Source organism: Diabrotica undecimpunctata, chromosome 9, assembly GCF_040954645.1.
Source record: "Diabrotica undecimpunctata isolate CICGRU chromosome 9, icDiaUnde3, whole genome shotgun sequence".
Lineage (NCBI taxonomy): Eukaryota > Metazoa > Arthropoda > Insecta > Coleoptera > Chrysomelidae > Diabrotica > Diabrotica undecimpunctata.
The window spans coordinates 38,672,191-38,693,673 of NC_092811.1; the positions used below are offsets into that span (position 1 = coordinate 38,672,191).

The window sequence follows — 21,483 nt, forward strand, 5'->3', positions numbered from 1 at the left end:
CACACAATTTAAGAACTTTAAGAGGATTTATTGGAATAATTAATTATTATAAAAGGATGATACCAGATCTAAGTATAAAAGAAATTCCATTACTTGAACTACTGAGAAAAGGTATAAAATGGAGATGGGATCAGAGAAGAGAACTAGCATTCCAAGAAATTAAAAACATTTTTCTGTCAAATTTGAAAATATACTATCCTGACTATACACAGCCATTCATATTAAGAACAGATGCATCAATAGAGAGATTATCAGGGGTATTATTACAAATACATGATGGGGTCGAATACCCAATACAATTCATTTCAAAAATCACAAAGCCACATGAAAAGGGTTACTCAGTTACAGAATTAGAACTAGCAAGTATAATACACTGTGTCACAAAATTAAGATTTTATTTGTTGGGTAATGAATTTACAATAGAAACAGATCACCAAGCTTTAACATCTATATTAAATAACAAATATGGAAACAGTAGAATACATCGGTGGAGTCTAATACTTAGTGAATACTGCTTTGAAATCAAATACATTTCTGGAAAATCCAATATAGTGGCAGATGCTTTATCAAGGTTAGAAAATACACCACAAAAAGGGCAGCGAACAATAAAAATTGGATTAAATCAATTAGTAGAAAATACAGGATTATATTCTAAAGAAGAAATTATAAGAGATCAGATCAATTTGAGTGAAAAACAAAAAGTCCTTAGGAAAGATGGGGTATATTATAAAATAATAAATGGCATAGAAGTATATGTAATAACTAGAACTTTAGCAAAGAAAATATTGAAAAATTTACATAACAATTATATGCATATTGGTTCAAGAAAGCTATGGATGCTATTTAGGGACAATTATTTTGCAAAGAATGACATAAGTATAGCAAAGGAAATTACTACCCAATGCCCAATATGTCAACTAAACAAAGAAAAGAATTTCAAAAACCAGAACACATATAAATCTAATGTTGTATATGAAAAACTAAATACAGTTTCCATGGATTTTATTTCAAATTTAGTTCTCAGTCCAACAGGAAAAAAGCATATACTAGTGATAGTTGATTTATATACAAAATTTATTAAACTATATCCCTGCTCTAGAACAAATGTTAAAACATTAAAATTATATATTAATCAATTTTTCGAAGAAATAGGACCATTTAGAAATTGCATAATAGATAATGCTACATATTTTAACAACCAAAAATTTCGGGCATTTTGTGAGAAAAAGGGAATCAACATTCATTTTACAAGTATCAGACATCCTCAGGCAAATCCTGCAGAAAGATATATTAAAGAAGTTATAAAATATTTAAGGATACTGTGTCAAAATCAACACGAAACTTGGCAGCAACATATACCACAAGTAGAATATTTTTTAAATAATACACATAATTTGAATACAGAGGAAGTACCAGAATATTTAATGTTTGGCCATATAGGAAACAGAAAGTGGATTAGTGAATATAATCAGGATATGTTAGAACAAGTAATGCAGAAAGTGAATAACCGAATTAGGAGGAAAGCTGAAAAATATATCAGAAGACAAAATCGAAATATAAAAAAAACCAATCACATTTCAAAAAGGAGACCTAGTGTTAATTCGTTCACTTAGAAAAAGTAATGTTAAAGAAAACCGTTGTAAGAAATTACAACCAATGTTTGAAGGTCCATATACAATTGAAAATCAGAATGGACTAAATAGTTATGTGTTAATAGATGCAGAGAACAGACTAAGAGGCATATTTCATATCAACGACATTTTTCAATATCATGAAGAGATTGAATAATGATTTCTATACCTTTAATACAAATATAATAACACTAATAACTTACTGATATATCCATTTTATTCAATAGACTTGATTTGTTAAATGGTAGATGGTAGATTTCATTATTTTGAATCAATTTGACATCATAATTGTTGAATTTTGTATATATGGAAATTAATTTGTACCCTAAAAATCATAATTTGGGGTTAGACACAAAATTGATACTATAATTGCTATAAAAATGTCTTTCTAATATAATAAAGTGAAAAAAAAAAAAAACTTACCAATTTATATTGATGAAGTTATTTTGAATAGAAATAATTCCTAGATTTTGTCTATAAATAAACAGAACACCATATCTATTATATTTTTAATTAAGGTTATATTTTATTCTCTGATATCGCATCCATTGCTCCATTTGACATGACAGTTTGACCATAGAATAGCCGAACTGTGCTCCGTTGTTCTCTGTTTTGACATAGACAGCGAACAGGGATGTATTTAACACATTTAAAAAAAAAAAAAAAAAATTTTGAATTATTAAATTTAATAAGGTATGAGAAAATTAATATTTAAAAAAATAATAAGTAAATTATTTATTTTAAATATTATTTTGGGGTATTGATACGATTAGGGTTTATAGAAAATAATTTATAAGTTATATACTACATAATATTAGATATAAAAAAGTATTTGATTATTTTAAATAAGTTATATACTAGAGAATTTTATAAAAAATATATTTATGTGAGGGCATTTTAAGAAATTAGCATATAATAATTGTAAAAGGTTGAATTTTAATGTTGTAAATAGATTTAAGTGAGCCATGTGCCTAGGCAACCAACTATACATACTCCAAGTGTCAAATTAAGAATCATAATTACGAATATAAGTGTGGTTATATTATTTGAAATGTGTATTTTATTAAATTAGAATGTTAAGTTACTAATTTAATTATATATTCTGATCTGAAAAGCCTAAATGTAAACAAAATTATTAATAGAAAAGAATGGAATTCTCTGGATCTCCGGAGATGGCCATGTTTGCGAAGTGGTTTGTTCCAGAAAATTCATACAAGTATGAAGTAGAACAAATTGGAACATGATATCTTACGAGATGGTTCTAGAATGTCCAAAAACATATAAATACCCGTGATTTGGATTCAAGATGGAAGTTTTTGAGTTTTTAATCTGAAGTCAGGCAGTTTTTGGGAGTTTTTGAAAGTTTTTAGTCAGAAAAGTTTTAGATAGTGCAGTCAGAAGAGTTTTTGGCAGTTTTTGGAAGTTTTTAGTCAGAAGTCAAGCAGTTTATTATGAAAGTTAGTTGGAGTCAGTGAATCAAGTACAAATAGTAAAAATGTTTAATATAGTGAGTTGAATGAAGATTAAAAATTATGCATATAATTTAATGCACATTTATAATTATACACAAATAATTATTGAAGATAAAAAAAGGTATAGTGGAAGAAATTAAATTATATTATGGTTGGAGATTAGTATAAATCAACTTATAATAATTGGATATTGGTATATTGAAAAGAAGAATAAATATAAATGCTGTTTGCTGGTTTGGTTGGTGGTGTATACATGCTGGTGAAGAAAACTATATCTTAAATTGGTAGAAGCTGATAATTGGAAAAAGAAATTTCACAAAAACAAGGATAACCAAAGTACGAAGACTCTCAGTGGTGATTAGAATCTATATACTTAGTGGAAAATAGTTCATTTAGGCATTCAGTGAAAGAAAGGTACAAAATTTTGTTAATATAATTTAGTTAGTGTCATAACAATTTCAATTTTGAAGATAGTTTGTTTAAATTTTAGATTGTCTATAGAATTTAATTAGTTTTATAAGAATATCAGTTTAAAGATAGTTTATTTTAAATTTACATTGACTAGGTTAGATATATATGTGTGTTTCATAATAGTTATAATAAAGATAATTTAAAAAGTACTTACAAGCTAATTCTTTGAGAACCGCGATAAAAACCCTATATATTATATTATTAAAAATACTCATGCTCATCATTCAAACAAAACAAAAAACACATCATAACAATATATATATATATATATATGTATATATATATGTATATATATATATATATATATATATATATATATATATATATATATACGCACCAGTGGACAGCTCCTCCTTATATAGGAAATTTACATATAATAGGTCCTCCACTGTGGTAGGTCCTCCGTATACGGAGGACTTATCGCAATCATTATAAATGAAGTCTAAACGTCATTCTAAACCATTGAGCAAAATTTCAGATGGATGAGTTATTGCATGTTTTTGTACGTTTGAATACTTTAGTTCAATATGATCGCCACATTACTTGTTGTGTCGCCAGCGTCGGCGTATATTTCGTTATGTATATTCAAATTATAGTTTACCGACCTTAGTTCTTCCTATTTTTATATTACGGTGGTTTAGTCCTCCTCTGGAATAATGATTCGAAAATTACTTAATAGTCTTCCAATCTTTCTTTAATATTTAAAGTAATATAATATATATATTTTAAACGAATATACATTATATTGTAAACGAATCTGATTATATTTAAGGGCTATATATATATTATTGATAATCATTTGTAAATTTTTAACAAGGGCTAACGAAAAAAAAAAAACATGTATCTATGGTCGTTATAAATATTTAATTTTAATCATTATTTATATTTAAAAACAAATAATAAAAATATGAACAAAACTGAATATATAAACACAAATAAAAATACTTAACGAAAACTCAGAATATATTGCAAAAACTGAATTTCGAAAAAAACTTGTGACATTTAACACTTTTTATATTCATTTTGAACGAAGACCTTTATTTTGAGCCAATTTTTATTTTTTAATATATCAGGATTTTTTAAAATCAGATCTTCACATTCCGATTTTTTGGGGGGCCTCTTTTGTTTAATGTGGGTTTTAAAATACATTTTGACTACTTTCTTCTGATTTTCTGTCCACGGAACTAAAACCCTTTTTTATTTTTTGCCTTCATATCAATTATTCCCTTTTTTCATTATTACAACTTTTTGGACCTTTTGATTCAACAACATCATTGGTTTCATTTTTTTGTTCCCCAAATACCTCGTTATTATGTCCATCATCATCTTCCATAATGTCTTCTTCCAAATTTATCTCTATTTCTTCTAAACTTTTTCCCTTGAATTGACCTGCTTTACCTTTCTTCATTAACAGGAGCAACTTAGAGATATTTACAGTTTGATAAATGTCATTGGGGAGTCTATATGAAGATCGATGAATTCCTAATGTGTGCCCCATAAATGAAGCCAGTTACTCCATGTCTTTTTCCGACATGGTAAACAACTGGGTTAGCGTTGCTAGATGTTTTCTCAGCCTTGTACATGTAAGAGCACTAGGATTTTTAGCTCCGCATAATTTAGCATATTTTGACATTACTTCATACCCTCGAATTGGTTTATCAAATTTTGGATTAACAAAAAGGTAAATACTAGGTGTTTTTAAAAGTAAATCTCTACATTTTGTAATCATTTCTAAGTGTTCTTGTACATCCTTACTTACTAGGAGGGGTACACCACGTCCCCTTTTACCTTTTATTACTATTCTTCTAAAACTTTTCATTAAAATTCTTTCGGTTTCTGAAATTGTTTCAGAAAATTCTTCATAACATTGATTATCTTTAGCGCTAATGTAACTCTGTATGGTCATTCTTTCTAATTCACCAGGGCGCCTTCTATTTAATAAGATTAGACGGCAATATATAGTTTCTAACAGAAACATGTAAGGACTAATATCATTATTATTTTTCTGTAATTTATTACAAGATTCATTTGCCCTTCGCACGAGATAGTTTTTCAATAGCTTAAGGTCACTTGCTAGTGGTATTAACGTCACTTTGTTCCATTTTTTCATATCTAAATCATTTGCAGCTTGACTGGAAATATCATATTTCCAATTTCCTTCTATTATTTGTATTAAAGATTTTAAGTCAGCTTTAGCGCTGGCACTTTTAACTGTAAACTCAGACTTTTTCGCATTAAGCATAAGTGCTATATCACAACACTGTTTTAATGTAGTGCCAATATTTTTAGCAAATGATGGAGCTTTAAAAGTTTTGCTCTCGTTATCATATTTTGAAACTATTTTAGTAGCAAGAACTAAAGAATCGTAATATTCTGGTTTCAATGAGTCAAAAAGCGTTTTGATTGAGGAACTATTTTTTCTTAGTTCGATAACAATTTTAGCTAATTCCCTCATTTTTCTAACTCGCTTTTCTAACTGGTTTTAAATTTGCAGAACCTAACAAATAGTTTCCCTTTTTTCTCAAAGCAAATAACAATTGCTTTCTCGTTTTACTTCTTGGAGGGTAAACCAAAATTTTTTTAACTTGCTTTGATGATTTCGTAGTATATGTCTAGGAAAATTTAATACAACTGATTCACAAAAGTAACAAAAAACAGATTTTTTTAAAGACTTCGTATTTATATTGCAAGTTTCTTCCACATGTTGATGGATATTTAGGCTGACAGAAGACGAAGGTGAATTAGATTGTTCCTAAAAAGTATGTGCTTTGAATTATATTGCTAAAATATTTGAAATAAACTTACCTCAATATTTAACTCATCTTTGTTAACTTGTTTTGGACAAAAGTGGGAATTATTTATTTCTGGAGAACCTGAAGACTTTTCCTAAAAACCCAATTAAAAAAATATTATATTTTTCCGTTATCCATTTCAATATTACAGAGTACACAACACATTTTATTCTTTTAAAAGTTTTATTGCACTTACTGAAGAATCATCGAAGGGAACATAATTGGAATCTAACATTTTATCAGAAGCTGGTGATGGAGTTTCTAAGTCTGGAGAATCTGTGTTATCTTTATCACTTTCTTCAGGTGTGAAGATACTGTCAGGTGAACAATAAAATTGAGTGGAACTTAAGGATATTTCCTAAAATTATTTTTCATAGTAAAAAGTGACTGAAGTAGGGAAATACAGTATGCGGTAAAATAAACAGTACTGAAATAAATATTGAAATGTATATGAATATCTATATATTTAGTATACATGATATAGCCTTACCAACATTATTCACGACGACGTTTCCGATAAAATAGATGTTAAAGATGCCCTCTGGCACTAAAAAAATCTAATTGGAGTTTGTTATTCCGGAATGTCAGACATTGTACAGATACATGTACAACATGTGGTGTTAGTTAGGTTAGGCCTGATAATTGCGATGGGTATGGAAAATCACTGAACAGTATTCGAAGAGACTCACTGACCGTGTGACAGATTGCCCGTCCTGCTAAAACTATTGTTGATTTTAAGCTTTTTGGACCGATTTCGCGACCTTTTCCGTATGATCGAAAATAGTACTCCACGATAAAAAAAATTTCTGCACTGAGAACCATCCTGAAGCACCTAAAATTATCATGACATTCACATAAGTTATAACGTCGTTCAGAAATCACTTAATACGTTTCGGCGCATGACACATACTAATCTGAGGCATAGGCATTTTAGTACTGTTTATTTTGCCGCATACCGTTCATATTTGAGAATAAAATGCTCTTAAATGTTAAACTTACGGAAGAAATGTCAGATGCATTCAGATATATTTGTAAAGTGTACAAAAATATCTGATGTGTAATGTGGAGAAGACAGAAAATATATTATTTTGCATAATTATCTAGTAGTTTTGTTCAATCCAACTACCTATTAAATTGAAACAATATTAAATTGTATTTATTACCCGTTCTGTAACAAAATAAAAATTATATAAGTATAATATCTAGAGTTATACATACCTAGAGTTTCCAGTGCACTACACGTGTAATATGAATAAAGAATATTTTATCACTACAAAACAAAACGTTAGAAATCGTTAGGCTTACAGATTTTTTCGCGCCAAATATACTCTAATATATTATTTGGTTTACGTATCCACCGCCGTTTAGTCTCTGATTTATATTTGGAGGAGTAAACCACTGTAATGTAGTTTTGACGTATATTTTGAATAGCAGAAAGATTTATTTTGTTAATTTAATATACATTGGAGGAGGTATGTATAGTAATTTTAGATGGAAGACCAATTGGTTTTAATTTGGTAATTGTATAAAAAATTATAATGTTTTTATTTTCGATACATTACAAGAATTGCAAAAAATTTAATATACACGAATAATATTTTAAAGATATTCACTCCTTCTAGAAGACGACTTATAACCGCATTTTGAAAAGAGGAGCTATAGTCGGGTCGTGTAAATATATATATATATATATATATATATATATATCAAGACCATAGCAATTTATTAGAGAAGATAACATTTTTGAAGAAAGTATTTTTAACAAATACATCTACAGGGTGTCTTAGAGTAGACTTTAGTTTTTAAATTAATAAAACTAGGTTTTAGAACCTGTTAGAAAAACATTAGTAAAATGCACGGAACATGAGCATTTTATTTCTTGAGTATATATATATATATATATATATATATATATATATATACCCGGTATTTAGGCGTTCCACGTCCTTCCGGTAGGGATCTATGGAGGAGTATCACCTAGCCGCAAGCCCTTATCTCTTGCCGTACTGCTCCACCATAGGCCGATCAGATACCAGCATATTCTAGACTAAGCCGCAGATCCATTTTAGAATTTTAAACTACTGCGTTAGCCTTTTTGTTTTCTATTCACCGGGCCGGGGATTTGAACTGACATCTCTCGCATTGAAACGAAGGAGAAGCCAGCCGCCCAGCCCGCTTGGCTATCCGATCGACATTTCTTGAGTAACACTTGCAAATTGAAAATGACCTGCACACAAAAATATCCACTGGAATGTTGTTAATAGCGTTGCGAAGTTTTGCTTCAGCTCTTCGGTGATGGCTGGTGGGTTAGCGTAGACGATGTTCTTTAAATACCCCCATATAAAAAAATCAAAGGAATAAGGTCTGGAGATCTTGGCGTTACACGAATTTTGCGAAATTCGTGTGCCTGGAAACATCTGGGTCAGAGCGTTTATTGAAGTATTCTCAGTGTGTGACGTAGCACCGTCTTGCTGAACCATGTGTTACCAAGATTAATCGAATATACCTATACTTATTGATACAATTCTTTTTGTTTATTAATTAATAAGTTTTGGTAAAGTTGTGAGCTATCTAATAAAATATGTTTATTGGTCAAATGCATTTATTGTTCTTACAATACAAATTTGGATAAGATTGAAATGCTTTTCAAAACACTTCTTCACTTAGCAATTCTAACAATGGGGACTAAATGTTAAATGATCTATAAATGTGATGAAAAACAATTTGGCTTGAACCGTTAATTTTCTTCAATTTTCTAAATATGTCTATGCTGCATCAATTTTTTGAAATTATTGTTCTAGGAAAAATGATTAAAAAACAAACTTTGTACATACAGATTTCTCTTCAGTTTGCAATCCCATACGTCTAATCTTTCACAGTAGTTTCTGAAATAAACTGCTTATATCTAATTTCACACTTTTACGGCATTTCTAATGTGGATTCTCGAATGCCTTGTTCAAACTTCCATTTATACTAAATTGTTTCAAACAAATTTCACACTTGTAAGGCTTTTCTCCAGTGTGAGTTCTTATATGATCTTTCACATGTGCTATGCTAAACTGCTTAAAACAAATTTGACATGTGTAAGGTTTTTCTCCAGTGTGCGTTCTTATATGATTTTTCAAATTTTGTGCTACGCTAAACTGCGTAAAATAAATTTAACACTTGTAAGACTTTTCTCCAGTGTGCGATCTAATATGACGTTTCAAAGCCCCTGACTGAGTAAACTCCTTAAAACAAATTTCACACTTGTAAGGTTTTTCTCCAGTGTGCGTTCTTATATGAATTTTCAAATTTTGTGATATGCTAAACGGCGTAAAACAAATTTCACACGTGTAAGGCTTTTCTCCAGTGTGCGATCTAATATGATGTTTTAAAGCCCCTGACTGAGTAAACTGTTTAAAACAAATTTCACACTTGTAAGGTTTTTCTCCAGTGTGCGTTCTCATATGATATTGTAAATGTGCTGCTGTGGTTAACTTCTTAAAACAAATTTCACACTTGTAAGGTTTTTCTCCAGTGTGCGTTCTTATATGACGTTTCAAATTTGCTGCTTCGCTAAACTCCTTAAAACAAATTTGACACTCGTAAGGTTTTTCTCCAGTGTGCGTTCTTATATGCCTTTTCAAATTTTGTACTACGCTAAACTTCTTAAGACAAATTTGACATTTTAATGTTTTTTCCTCTGCAGGTCGACTTGTATGTTGTTCTTTATTAGATGAATGTACTTCTATTTTTTTAATAATCTCCAAAGTCTCCTTCTTTTGGGCAATGTCTAAAATAAAAACCAAAATATATAAAAAAGTTTAATGCATAAATTACAAAAAAGGAAATTTTCAAATCACGCCAGAATTTTAACTCTCATAAATAGATCATACATTTCAGAACTATATATATATATATATATATATATATATATATATATATATATATATATATATATATATATATATATATATATATATATGTGGTCGGCGGACAAAAGCAGACAAGTCAATTTTTGAGAAAATTGTGTTATTTATTAAAATAACTTAAAAAAAAATTATCTACCGCTGGAATAAAACAGACAAGTCAAATGTTATACCTGTGGTTCCATATCAGATGGTGATCTTTTCCATACTCACAATTTTATCCATTTTAGAGATGAACTTAACCAATCAAGTCCTTTTATCTGGTTTAGATCGGCGTATACCTAACCAAAAGTTTGACTTAACTGATTAGGTACAGTTATCAGTGAAATTGCTGGCTAGCGAAAAGACTGAGGGAGTCATGAAACAGGATATTATATGAATGATTCATTTAATTTGTAATTTGGGTATTGATTGCATTGCGTTTCTCACGTTGCTTATCTCTTTCAATGTTTTCGTTAATCGTACACCGTGTGAAATGTGTAAGTATGTACATCTCATCAAAATCTTTTATCAAAGCAAAATACATACATAAAATCAATAGCTATTCTGAGTTTGAAAGTGGGTGATTTAAAAATGAAGCCAGGCAGAGGTAAACTATGTGTAGAACTTTCAACAAAAACGCTTTTAGATAAAGGTGAGTGATATTTTTTATTTTAATAAATGTAGATAATGCTTTGTATTGTAAATTAAATACTATTTGAATCATTCTTTAGAGTAAGAAAAATATTTTGCAATATGAATAATGTCATATTATTACATATGTATTACTGTATTAGTAATAACGGTATTATGTTCTACTAAACCACTGCATACCTAATAGTTGCTCATACATACATAATAGTGAAATAGGTAAGAATATTTTTTTAAATTATTTAAAGTTTTTGTTTTATTTCAGCTGGTCCATCACGTGTCCAACAAGGAGCACCTAAAAATGTTATCCTCAATCCTGAATACCCACTTGAATCGAAGTCAAATCCAAGCTCAAGACGGGAAGAAGGTAAGTACTTTTTCATTTCACTTAAAATGATTCAATCAATGAAACAGGATTCAATAATTACAATATCTTTTTTTGACTTTTTTTTTTCTTAGAGTTTTCTTGTTTTTGGTCGCCCGCTTTTATGCTTGCGCATCTTTAGGGCGTTTCCTTGGGTTTGTTTTTAGTTTTCTTCGTGGTTAGTGTTGTTTTGTAGATGATCACTGTGTTTCGTTTTCTTGTGTTTATGTTGTTGTTTGTGAGTGATGTTTTTCAGCAGATACCATCATATGGTTGGGAGCTCTTTCCGGTGTCGATTATGTGTTGCAACTGCTACCGAATTCTCTTTGAAGGGGTATTAGGATGGGAGAGGTATTTTTTAGTGATCTATTGAATACACATTTTAACGGAACTGATTGAAAAAACTAGCTGCAGCGCTTTCTCCGTTTGAACTGATATTATTTTTTGTGCAATGCTTGTCACAGAGTTACTTAATCCACGACTAATTTGTTACCTGCATTGTAATAACTAAACTCTTATTCCTATTCGTATTGTATTTATACTTTTCTTTTTATTTTAGCGGGTCCATCACATGTCGAACAGAGAGGTTCATCAATGTAGTCTGAGTGTCTTCCATCTACATCTTTTGTTATGGACTCTTTGCAAAACTCTTCATCAAATGATAGTGATTTTTCTGTGACATCCATTTTACACCCTGAATATCAACCCGAATCAGTAAACTCCTCAGATAGCGACAATCCATTACAAACATTGCAAATGAAAAATACACACGAAACACCGTCCGCGTCCGAAATAAAACCAGCTTCTACAGAAAAACAAAGCACAAGGAAACGCAAAGCTGAAAAAAAATTACAGCGAAATTTAGGAAGAGGTTATTTTACGTTACAAGGAAAACCAATGCGTTCACGCGAAGCCAAAGTTTTAGGCTCATGTCGAATGAAATGTAAAGATCGCTTTAATGCAAACGAGTTAAAAAACTGTTTTAATGAATATTGGGGTTTAGGTTCGTACTCAAAGAGAGCAACATACATGGCATCTCTTATTGAAGTGAAAGAAACTGCTTCACATCGACCAAGAACAATGGATCTGAACAAGGTTAAATGCAGGTCAAGAACTTTGGTTTATTCTCTTTTTATAAACGGAAAAAAGGAGCCTATCTGTCGCTGTTGTCTTCTTAACGTTTTCGATGAAAGCAAAAACTTTATTTTAACTGTCGCCAGTAAGAAACAATCTACGATCGCAGGTACTGATATAGAAGATAAAAGAGGAAAAACTATACCAAAAACGAAAATTAGTGAAGAAAAACGAATAGAAATAAAAAATCATATACTTTCATTTCCACTGTACGAAAGTCACTATTCACGAAAGCACACTTCGAAAAAGTACTTACCATGTCACCTAACTTTACAAAAAATGTACGAATTGTTCAAACAGTCCACAACTGCTCCCAAATCTATCAAAATTTATTCACAGGAATTTAAAAAGCTCAACCTTGGATTTAAAAAGCCAAAACTTGATACATGTTTTACCTGCGACAAATTTATTATGCAATTAAAAATTTGTACAGACGACCAGAAGGAAAAACTCTCTTCAGACCACAAATCCCACCAAATGGAAGCTGATAAAGCATATGATGAAAAAAGGAAAGATACAGAAACTGCCAAAACTGTTCCACATTTAAGGACATACACTTTCGACCTACAACAGTGTTTACCAACTCCAGATTTAAAGTCATCGGTTGCATTTTATAAGACAGTTGTGGACGTTTAATTTGACGGTTCATGATAACAGTACAGGAAAAGCTGTTTGTTACATGTGGTATGAATCTGTTGCAGGCAGAGGAGCAAATCAGATAGCATCTTTTCTGTACAAACACCTGCAAACGATCGTACCACCTGAGACAGAACATGTAATTTATTATTCAGACACATGTGGGGTACAAAACCCTAATTCTCATGTATCAGCCATGTTTACGTGGGTTCTGCATAGATCCTCATCTAATATTAAGCTAATAGATCATAAGTTCATGGTACCAGGCCACAGTCACTTGGAAGTAGATACTGATCATAGTATAATTGAGAAAAAAAAGAAGAAAACTGAAATTCAAATATTTCACCCTCATGATTGGATGCAACTTGTACGTTCAAGCAGCTCTAAATTCACTGTTATGGAAATGTCACAAACAGACTTCTTTGATTTCTCATCTTTACTTAAAGGTTGCATGGTACTAAGGAATAAAGACACTGATGGTTGTCAGTTCCGATGGCTGGACAAAAGATGGCTTCGATATACGAAAGACTTGGCAATCGTTCAATTCAAAGACAGCCTTAATAGAGAAGACCCATTTAAGATTATTGATTTCAACAGAAGAGGGGGCCAACTACCGTCGGAAGTTGCAATTATAACAAATCAACCAGTCCCTATTTCTAGAGAGAAAAAAGCAGACATTATCTCGCTACTACCTCTAATTCCTACCTTATTTCACAGTTTTTATCAAGGCTTGCATACTAATGCTACAACTCAAAATACGCACCCCGATATTGTAAGTAGTGATGATGAAGAAATAACTTAAATTCAAACTTGATGCTTTTGTTCTTTTAATATTGTATTTTTAATGTTTATTTCGTAACAGGTAATATTTATGTTCTTTTTTTATTTTAAAATTAGCACTTTATTTGTACCTTATAAGATAAGTCAATAAAGAGAGACGTGCCTAACTGGACAAGTCAATCAAAATCCAAAATATTTAACATTTTTGTTGTTTTTAATTTGTACTGTAATACATGTATGTTATATACATCATTTTAACCAATAAAAGCTACATTTATTTATGCGTTTAATTTTAAAACAGTTTTTTTCGCTTCCTGAAAAAACTCAAATTTTGACTTGTTTGCTTTTGTCCGCCGACCACACACACACACACACACACACACACACACACACACACACACACACACACACATATATATATATATATATATATATATATATATATATATATATATATATATATATATATATATATATATATATATATATATATCAAGACCATAGCAATTTATTAGATAACATTTTTGAAAGTATTTTTAACAAATACATCTACAGGGTGTGTCAGAGTAGACTTTAGTTTTTAAATTAATAAAACTAGGTTTAAGAACCTGTTAGAAAAACATTAGTAAAATGCACGGAACATGAGAATTTTATTTCTTGAGTAACACTTGCAAATTGAAAATGAACTGCACACAAATATCCTTTGGAATGTTGTTAATAGCGTTGTGAAGTTTTGCTTCAGCTCTTCGGTGATAGCTGGTGGGTTAGCGTAGACGATGTTCTTTAAATACCCCCATATAAAAAGTCAAAGGAATAAGGTCTGGAGATCTTGGCGTTACACGAATTTTGCGAAATTTGTGTGCCTGGAAACATCTGGGTCAGAGCGTTTATTGAAGTGTTCTCAGTGTGTGACGTAGCACCGTCTTGCTGAACCATGTGTTACCAAGATTAATCGAATATACCTATACTTATTGATACAATTCTTTTTGTTTATTAATTAATAAGTTTTGGTAAAGTTGTGAGCTATCTAATAAAATATGTTTATTGGTCAAATGCATTTATTGTTCTTACAATACAAATTTGGATAAGATTGAAATGCTTTTCAAAACAGTTTTTCACTTAGCAATTCTAAAAATCGGGACTAAATGTTATATATATATATATATATATATATATATATATATATATATATATATATATATATATATATATATATATATAAGCGGGGATCCTACAGCTTCTGCCGCTTCCCGCATTTCGATCGCCATCTTTTCTATCTCTCCAGGTGTCTTCATCAATGGCTCTATCTCTCATGGTTTCCATAACACCTTGTATCCAAGACTTGGCTGGTCTTCCTCGTTTCCTTCTATTACTTGGATTGTATTCCATAGCTCTTTTTGGCCATCTGTTGTCGTCCATCCTCTGTACGTGTCCATACCATATTAACTGTCTAGTTTCTATTCTTTCAGAAGTTGTATGTACTCTATCTGTTTTTCTTCTAATTTCAGAATTAGGTATACGTTCTACTCTTGATATACGGCAAGCTCTTCTTAGGTAGTCCATTTCAACCGTGTCAACTTTTTTCTTTCCTTTTACTGTCATTTGCCAACATTCTGCTCCATATGTAAGAATGGGCTCTACAATTACTTTGTAGATAGTCATTTTAGTTCTCATAGTAGCTTTGTTGGACCAAAGTATCGAATTCAGAATTTGAACACTCTTCCTGCCTTGTTGCACTCTATAGTCTATATCTCGTTCCGTTGTTCCTTTACTGCAGATAATACTTCCCAAATATTTGTATTCGTAGCACCTTTTCATTTGTCTAATTTCCAAATCCGGGTCTTCGTCTTCATTGCCTATTCGCATATATTCTGTTTTAGACATATTCATACTCATCCCCCATTTTTCGTATTCATCTTTGAGCTTTCTAAGCATATAATCTGCATCTTCTTCACAGCTTGCAATTAGTACTTGATCATCTGCAAAGAACAGCGTTGTCAGATAATGGTTGTTAAGCTTCAACCCCATTCCCGCACATTTTTGTCTCCACTGGTGCAGTGCTTCTTGGATATATATTTTGAATAGGGTGGGGGAAAGACAACATCCTTGTCTCAAGCCTTTCGTTACTGTAAATACCCTTGAGAAAGTATTTCCTGTTTTTACAGTGCTTTGAGGACATTTATAGATGTTCAGTATTGCTTTTAGATATGTTTTACTAAGGTCCGTTTTCGTCAAGACACTAAATAAGAGTTTTAAAGGAACTGTATCATAAGCCTTCTCCAGATCTATAAATACCAGATGCGTAGAGAGGTTTCGAGCTGTTTGTTTTTCAATTACTTGTTGAAGGGTAAATGTGTTGTCCACGCACGATCTTCCTGCTCTGAAGCCGCTTTGTTCTTCAATTTCTTTATACTCCTCTTCTAAATGTTAAATGATCTATAAATGTGATGTTTTATGTGATGAAAAACAATTTGGCTTGAACCGTTAATTTTCTTCAATTCTCTAAATTTGTCTATGCTGCATCAATTTTTTGAAATTATTGTTCTAGGAAAAATTATTAAAAAACAAACTATGTACATACAGATTTCTTTTCAGTTTGCAATCCCATACGTCTAATCTATGTACAATCTTTCACAGTAGTTTCTGAAATAAACTGCTAGTTTCTGAAATAAACTGCTTATATCTAATTTCACACTTTTACGGGATTTCTAATGTGGATTCTCGAATGCCTTGTTCAAACTTCCATTTATACTAAATTGTTTAAAACAAATTTCACACTTGTAAGGCTTTTTTCCAGTATGCGTTCTTATGTTGTTTTAAATTTTGTGCGGTTGTAAACTGCTTAAAACAAAGTTCACATGTGTAAGGTTTTTCTCCAGTGTGCGTTCTTATATGACTTTTCAAATTTTGTGCTACGCTAAACTGCGTAAAATAAATTTAACACTTGTAAGACTTTTCTCCAGTGTGCGATCTAATATGACGTTTCAAAGCCCCTGACTGAGTAAACTCCTTAAAACAAATTTCACACTTGTAAGGCTTTTCTCCAGTGTGCGATCTAATATGATGTTTTAAAGCCCCTGACTGAGTAAACTGTTTAAAACAAATTTCACACTTGTAAGGTTTTTCTCCAGTGTGCGTTCTTATATGAATTTTCAAATTTTGTGATATGCTAAACGGCGTAAAACAAATTTCACACGTGTAAGGCTTTTCTCCAGTGTGCGATCTAATATGATGTTTTAAAGCCCCTGACTGAGTAAACTGTTTAAAACAAATTTCACACTTGTAAGGTTTTTCTCCAGTGTGCGTTCTCATATGATATTTTAAATGTGCTGCTGCGGTTAACTTCTTAAAACAAATTTCACACTTGTACGGTTTTTCTCCAGTGTGCGTTCTCATATGATATTTTAAATGTGCCGCTGCGGTTAACTTCTTAAAACAAATTTCACACTTGTAAGGTTTTTCTCCAGTATGCGTTCTTATATGACGTTTCAAATTTGCTGCTTCGCTAAACTCCTTAAAACAAATTTCACACTCGTAAGGTTTTTCTGTAGTGTGCGTTCTTATATGCCTTTTCAAATTTTGTACTACGCTAAACTTCTTAAGACAAATTTGACATTTTAATGTTTTTTCCTCTGCAGGTCGACTTGTATGTTGTTCTTTATTAGATGAATGTACTTCTATTTTTTTAATAATCTCCAAAGTATCCTTCTTTTGGGCAAAGTCTAAAATAAAAACCAAAATATATAAAAAAGTTTAATGTATAAATTACAAAAAAGGAAATTTTCAAATCACGCCAGAATTTTAACTCTCATAAAGAGATCATACATTTCAGAACTATATATATATATATATATATATATATATATATATATATATATATATATATATATATATATATATATATATATATATGTATATATATATATATATATATATGTACTAATATTTCGTACTATAAGTAGTTAGCATAGTTTTATTCATTAGTTACGCCACTGCAAGGAACCACTTAAATAATATGCTTAAGTCGCTATAAGGGAGACGGGATTCAGAGGCGAAGGGGGACAGGATATATGTAGACGAGAACACACATTCCTCCTGAGCCAAACGAGGCATTCGATTTTTGTCGCTCGAACTGAATATACTTAAATTATCGTGCACGCCGAAAAAGACGAAATCAATTAACGACGGGGGTGTTCGATATTTTAATTCGCAGGTCGCAGACAATTATCCGTAATCTTGTGTATTGTAAATGTAAATAACATCGTTACAGTGTATTGTATATAATAAAGACTTCTCGCATAGATCGCGGACTTTTAATATAACGTTACCCTCTTCAAATAATAAAAGAACTTTAATTAAGACCTACATTTTGGGGGCTCAACCGAGATTATTTCGAAAGAGACAGTAACGTTTATTTGTGCCGCTAATTATGGAAGCAAGATTATAAAAGACGCAGTTTGTGAAAATCGAATCAACGACGAAGTGACTGTTGTAACATAATATGCCAAGTGTAAATAAGTGGCTGAAGTGACGACAGTATTGACGACGAAGCAGACAAGTGGTTGTTTGCAGACGACGACGATAAGATTAATTTATGGTTTATGGATGTTTGGACCCACTGGATGATGACAAATGATCAGGTGACTTTGTTCCTTTAATAGATCGTGCGAAGATTATTTTTTTTTATCATGAACTGTGAACATTAAGAAAAGAACTTTTAAACAAACAAAAGTATTTGTAATTATTTGTTGATTTAACTTTACTCTGTTGATGTGAGGACTTTTGATTTTGATAATGATAGTTGATAATTGACTATAATATTTTAAATTGAATGTTAAAAATCAAAATCTTTTAGTAGTATATTTTGCTTTATTCTGAGATATTATTGTACTTATTATATTGTTGTAATATAAAGAGATAAGATTTGCGAATTAAAAGCGACCACAACCTCGTTCACAGTAATACTAATTTAGACTACACTCAGAAAAATAATCTATAAGTTTTTAAATTTTTAATTCTTTTTATAAATTTTTAAATTTTTTATTTTTTTTTAAATAACTTCGATATCAATTTTTAAAATGCAGTCTAAACAAACGACTCTTACCGATTTTCAAAAAATTAGTTATAATATTAAAAATTCGGCATATAAAGCTGTTAAGGCGTTGCACATTATAGCATATGGTGATGAAGGGGTGCCGCGACAAACTAGAAGGAACTTGCGAAATTTTTCAGGCTTTGCGTGGGATAAAAATGCCAGCGAATATGCTGATAAGATAAACGACGTAAAACAGAAATTAGATATGCCAGACTTAGTTGCAGTCTGTAACCTATTGGATCTGGATTATTCGGGTGCAAATGACGACGTAATTGAACGTATTTGTTCGTTTTTGAATGAATTAAATGTAGATGACAAGAATGACGTAGATGACGATGACGACAACGACGCGGACGACGATAAAGAAGCTTATGACGAAGATAAAGACGTTTATGACGATAAAGACGATTTCGACGATGAAGACGATAATAAATACGAGGACGAAACTGAAAGTAGGCGGATGATGGCTTTAAAGACGAAGAAAAAAACAAAATCAGGTAGAATGACGGCCGGTAAAGTAAATGATTCTTTTGCTTTGACTTTTAAAGACGTAGAAGACAGCATAAGACCCTTCGACGGAAAAGACGATTATCCGGTGAGAAAATGGATTACTGACTTCGAAGAAATTTCTGAATTAATGGGATGGAATGATTTGCAAATGCTAATTTTTGCAAAACGATCCCTAAAAGGAATTGCGAAACTGTATATTCAGTCAGAAAAAGGAATTAATAGCTGGAAACTATTGAAGAAAAAGCTTATTTCGGAATTCGAAAATAAAATAAGTAGTGCTGAAATACATAAAATGCTGATGCGTAGAAAGAAGAAACATGATGAAAGTGTACAGGAGTATGTACTGACGATGAGGGAAATTGGTAGCAGAGGTAACATAGAAGACGAGGTTACAATACAATATACAATAGAAGGCATTCAAGACGACCCTGTTAACAAAGTTGTACTTTATGGCGCAAACAACTTCAGAGACTTCAAGGAAAAAATTAAATTGTATGAACTCATTAAAAAACAGACGGCACACAAATCCTCTACAACTGAAACGCATAGAAAGAAGTGGACAAACAATGAAGTACGACGAGATGGCAGAAACAATGAAATACGAAGAGATTATAGAAACAACGAAGCTAGAGGAGATGACAGAAGAATGTCGGAAAACAGAATTAAGAAAGAAGAACAATGTTATAATTGTGGAAATCGAGGGCACAGATCGAGAGATTGTCCTGATAAAGCCAAGGGAACGAAATGCTTCAAATGCAACCAATTTGGACACGTTTCTTCTCGATGCAATGTTAAAGAAGATAGACCTTCGACTTCTGGTCAGGTAAATGTCATTGACGTAGTATATAAAAACTCAGTGACCTTAAAATTTGGAAAAATATCGTTACGTGCATTGTTTGATACAGGAAGTGACATAAGTGCAATGAGACAAGATATTTTTGAAAAGCACTTTGATGACGTCATTCTTATGAAGAATATAGTAGAGTTAAATGGATTAGGAGGTATTAAGGTTAAGACTTTAGGTTCTTTTAATATAATAGTGGAAATTCAAGGCGAAGATTTCCATATTTTATTTCATGTAATCCCAAAAGGAGCATTAGACGTCGAAGTTATTCTTGGAAACAATATACTAAAACAAGCAGAGGTTACCATAACCGATGATGGAATTATTGTATGCAAAAAAGAAGTAGATAATATGATAATGAGGATTGCAGTTGACGAGGCGACACACGATGATAATCTACAACTGGAACATATTAAAGACCCAAATATTAAGATGGAGATAAAAGAATTAGTGGAAAATTATGAACCGCGACAGACCAAGACTACAGATATAAAAATGAAAATAATTCTAAGTAGCGAAGAACCGATACACCAAAACCCAAGAAGGCTATCAATACCAGAAAAGCAAGAAGTAGGTAAGCAAATTGAGGAATGGATAGAGAAAAAAATAATTCGACCTAGTACATCCGATTTTGCAAGTCCAATTGTACTCGTCAAAAAGAAAGACGGACAGATCAGAGTTTGCGGTGATTACCGAAAACTTAACCGGAATATAATAAAAGATAGGTTTCCATTACCTTTAATAGAAGATGTATTGGATCGGTTACAAGGTGCAGAATATTTTAGCACAATAGACCTCAAGAATGGATTCTTCCATGTACCAATAGAGGAAGATAGCATTAAATACACGGGATTCGTCACCCCAGACGGACAATACGAATTTTTAAGATGTCCGTTCGGATTGTGTAATAGTCCTGCAGTGTTTCAAAGATTTATTAGCCACATATTTAGAGAGCTGACATCCAAGAACATAGCAATTTACTATATGGATGACAATAGTTTTAAGTAAATCCGAAGAAGAAGGAGTTGTACGTTTAAAGCAAGTACTCGAAGTAGCTAGGGACTACGGCTTAGAGATAAAGAAGAAAAAGTGCCAATTTTTACAGAAAAGAGTAACGTTTCTAGGATATATTATTGAGGACGGCAGAATTCAGCCATCGGATGAAAAATCAATGGCCATAAAGAAATTCAAGGAACCAACGAACTTTAAGCAG

General features: G+C 31.4%; 2 protein-coding genes across 5 annotated transcripts in view; both read right to left on the reverse strand.

Annotated features, from left to right (window-relative positions):
* LOC140449879 (uncharacterized) overlaps positions 1 to 21,483 on the reverse strand; it is a 298,794-nt gene that overhangs the window by 12,713 nt on the left and 264,598 nt on the right. The window contains exon 5 of one of the 4 annotated variants that reach the window (XM_072543287.1): positions 8,762 to 10,141. The exons of 2 other annotated variants lie outside the window; for them this stretch is intronic. In XM_072543287.1, the coding sequence (XP_072399388.1) occupies positions 9,525 to 10,141 (617 nt within the window). In that variant the 3' untranslated portion in view covers positions 8,762 to 9,524. Of the gene's footprint in view, positions 1 to 8,761; positions 10,142 to 16,484; positions 17,544 to 21,483 lie in introns of those variants that run through there. One more of the 4 variants, XM_072543286.1, reaches the window with a different exon arrangement.
* LOC140449930 (uncharacterized) lies at positions 6,096 to 7,554 on the reverse strand. The gene is made up of 4 exons (XM_072543345.1): positions 7,366 to 7,554; positions 6,563 to 6,724; positions 6,380 to 6,460; positions 6,096 to 6,326 (listed from the first exon to the last, which is right to left on the reverse strand). Exons 2-4 carry the CDS (start codon positions 6,599 to 6,601, stop codon positions 6,096 to 6,098), a joined length of 351 nt encoding a protein of 116 aa, XP_072399446.1. The 5' UTR covers positions 6,602 to 6,724; positions 7,366 to 7,554.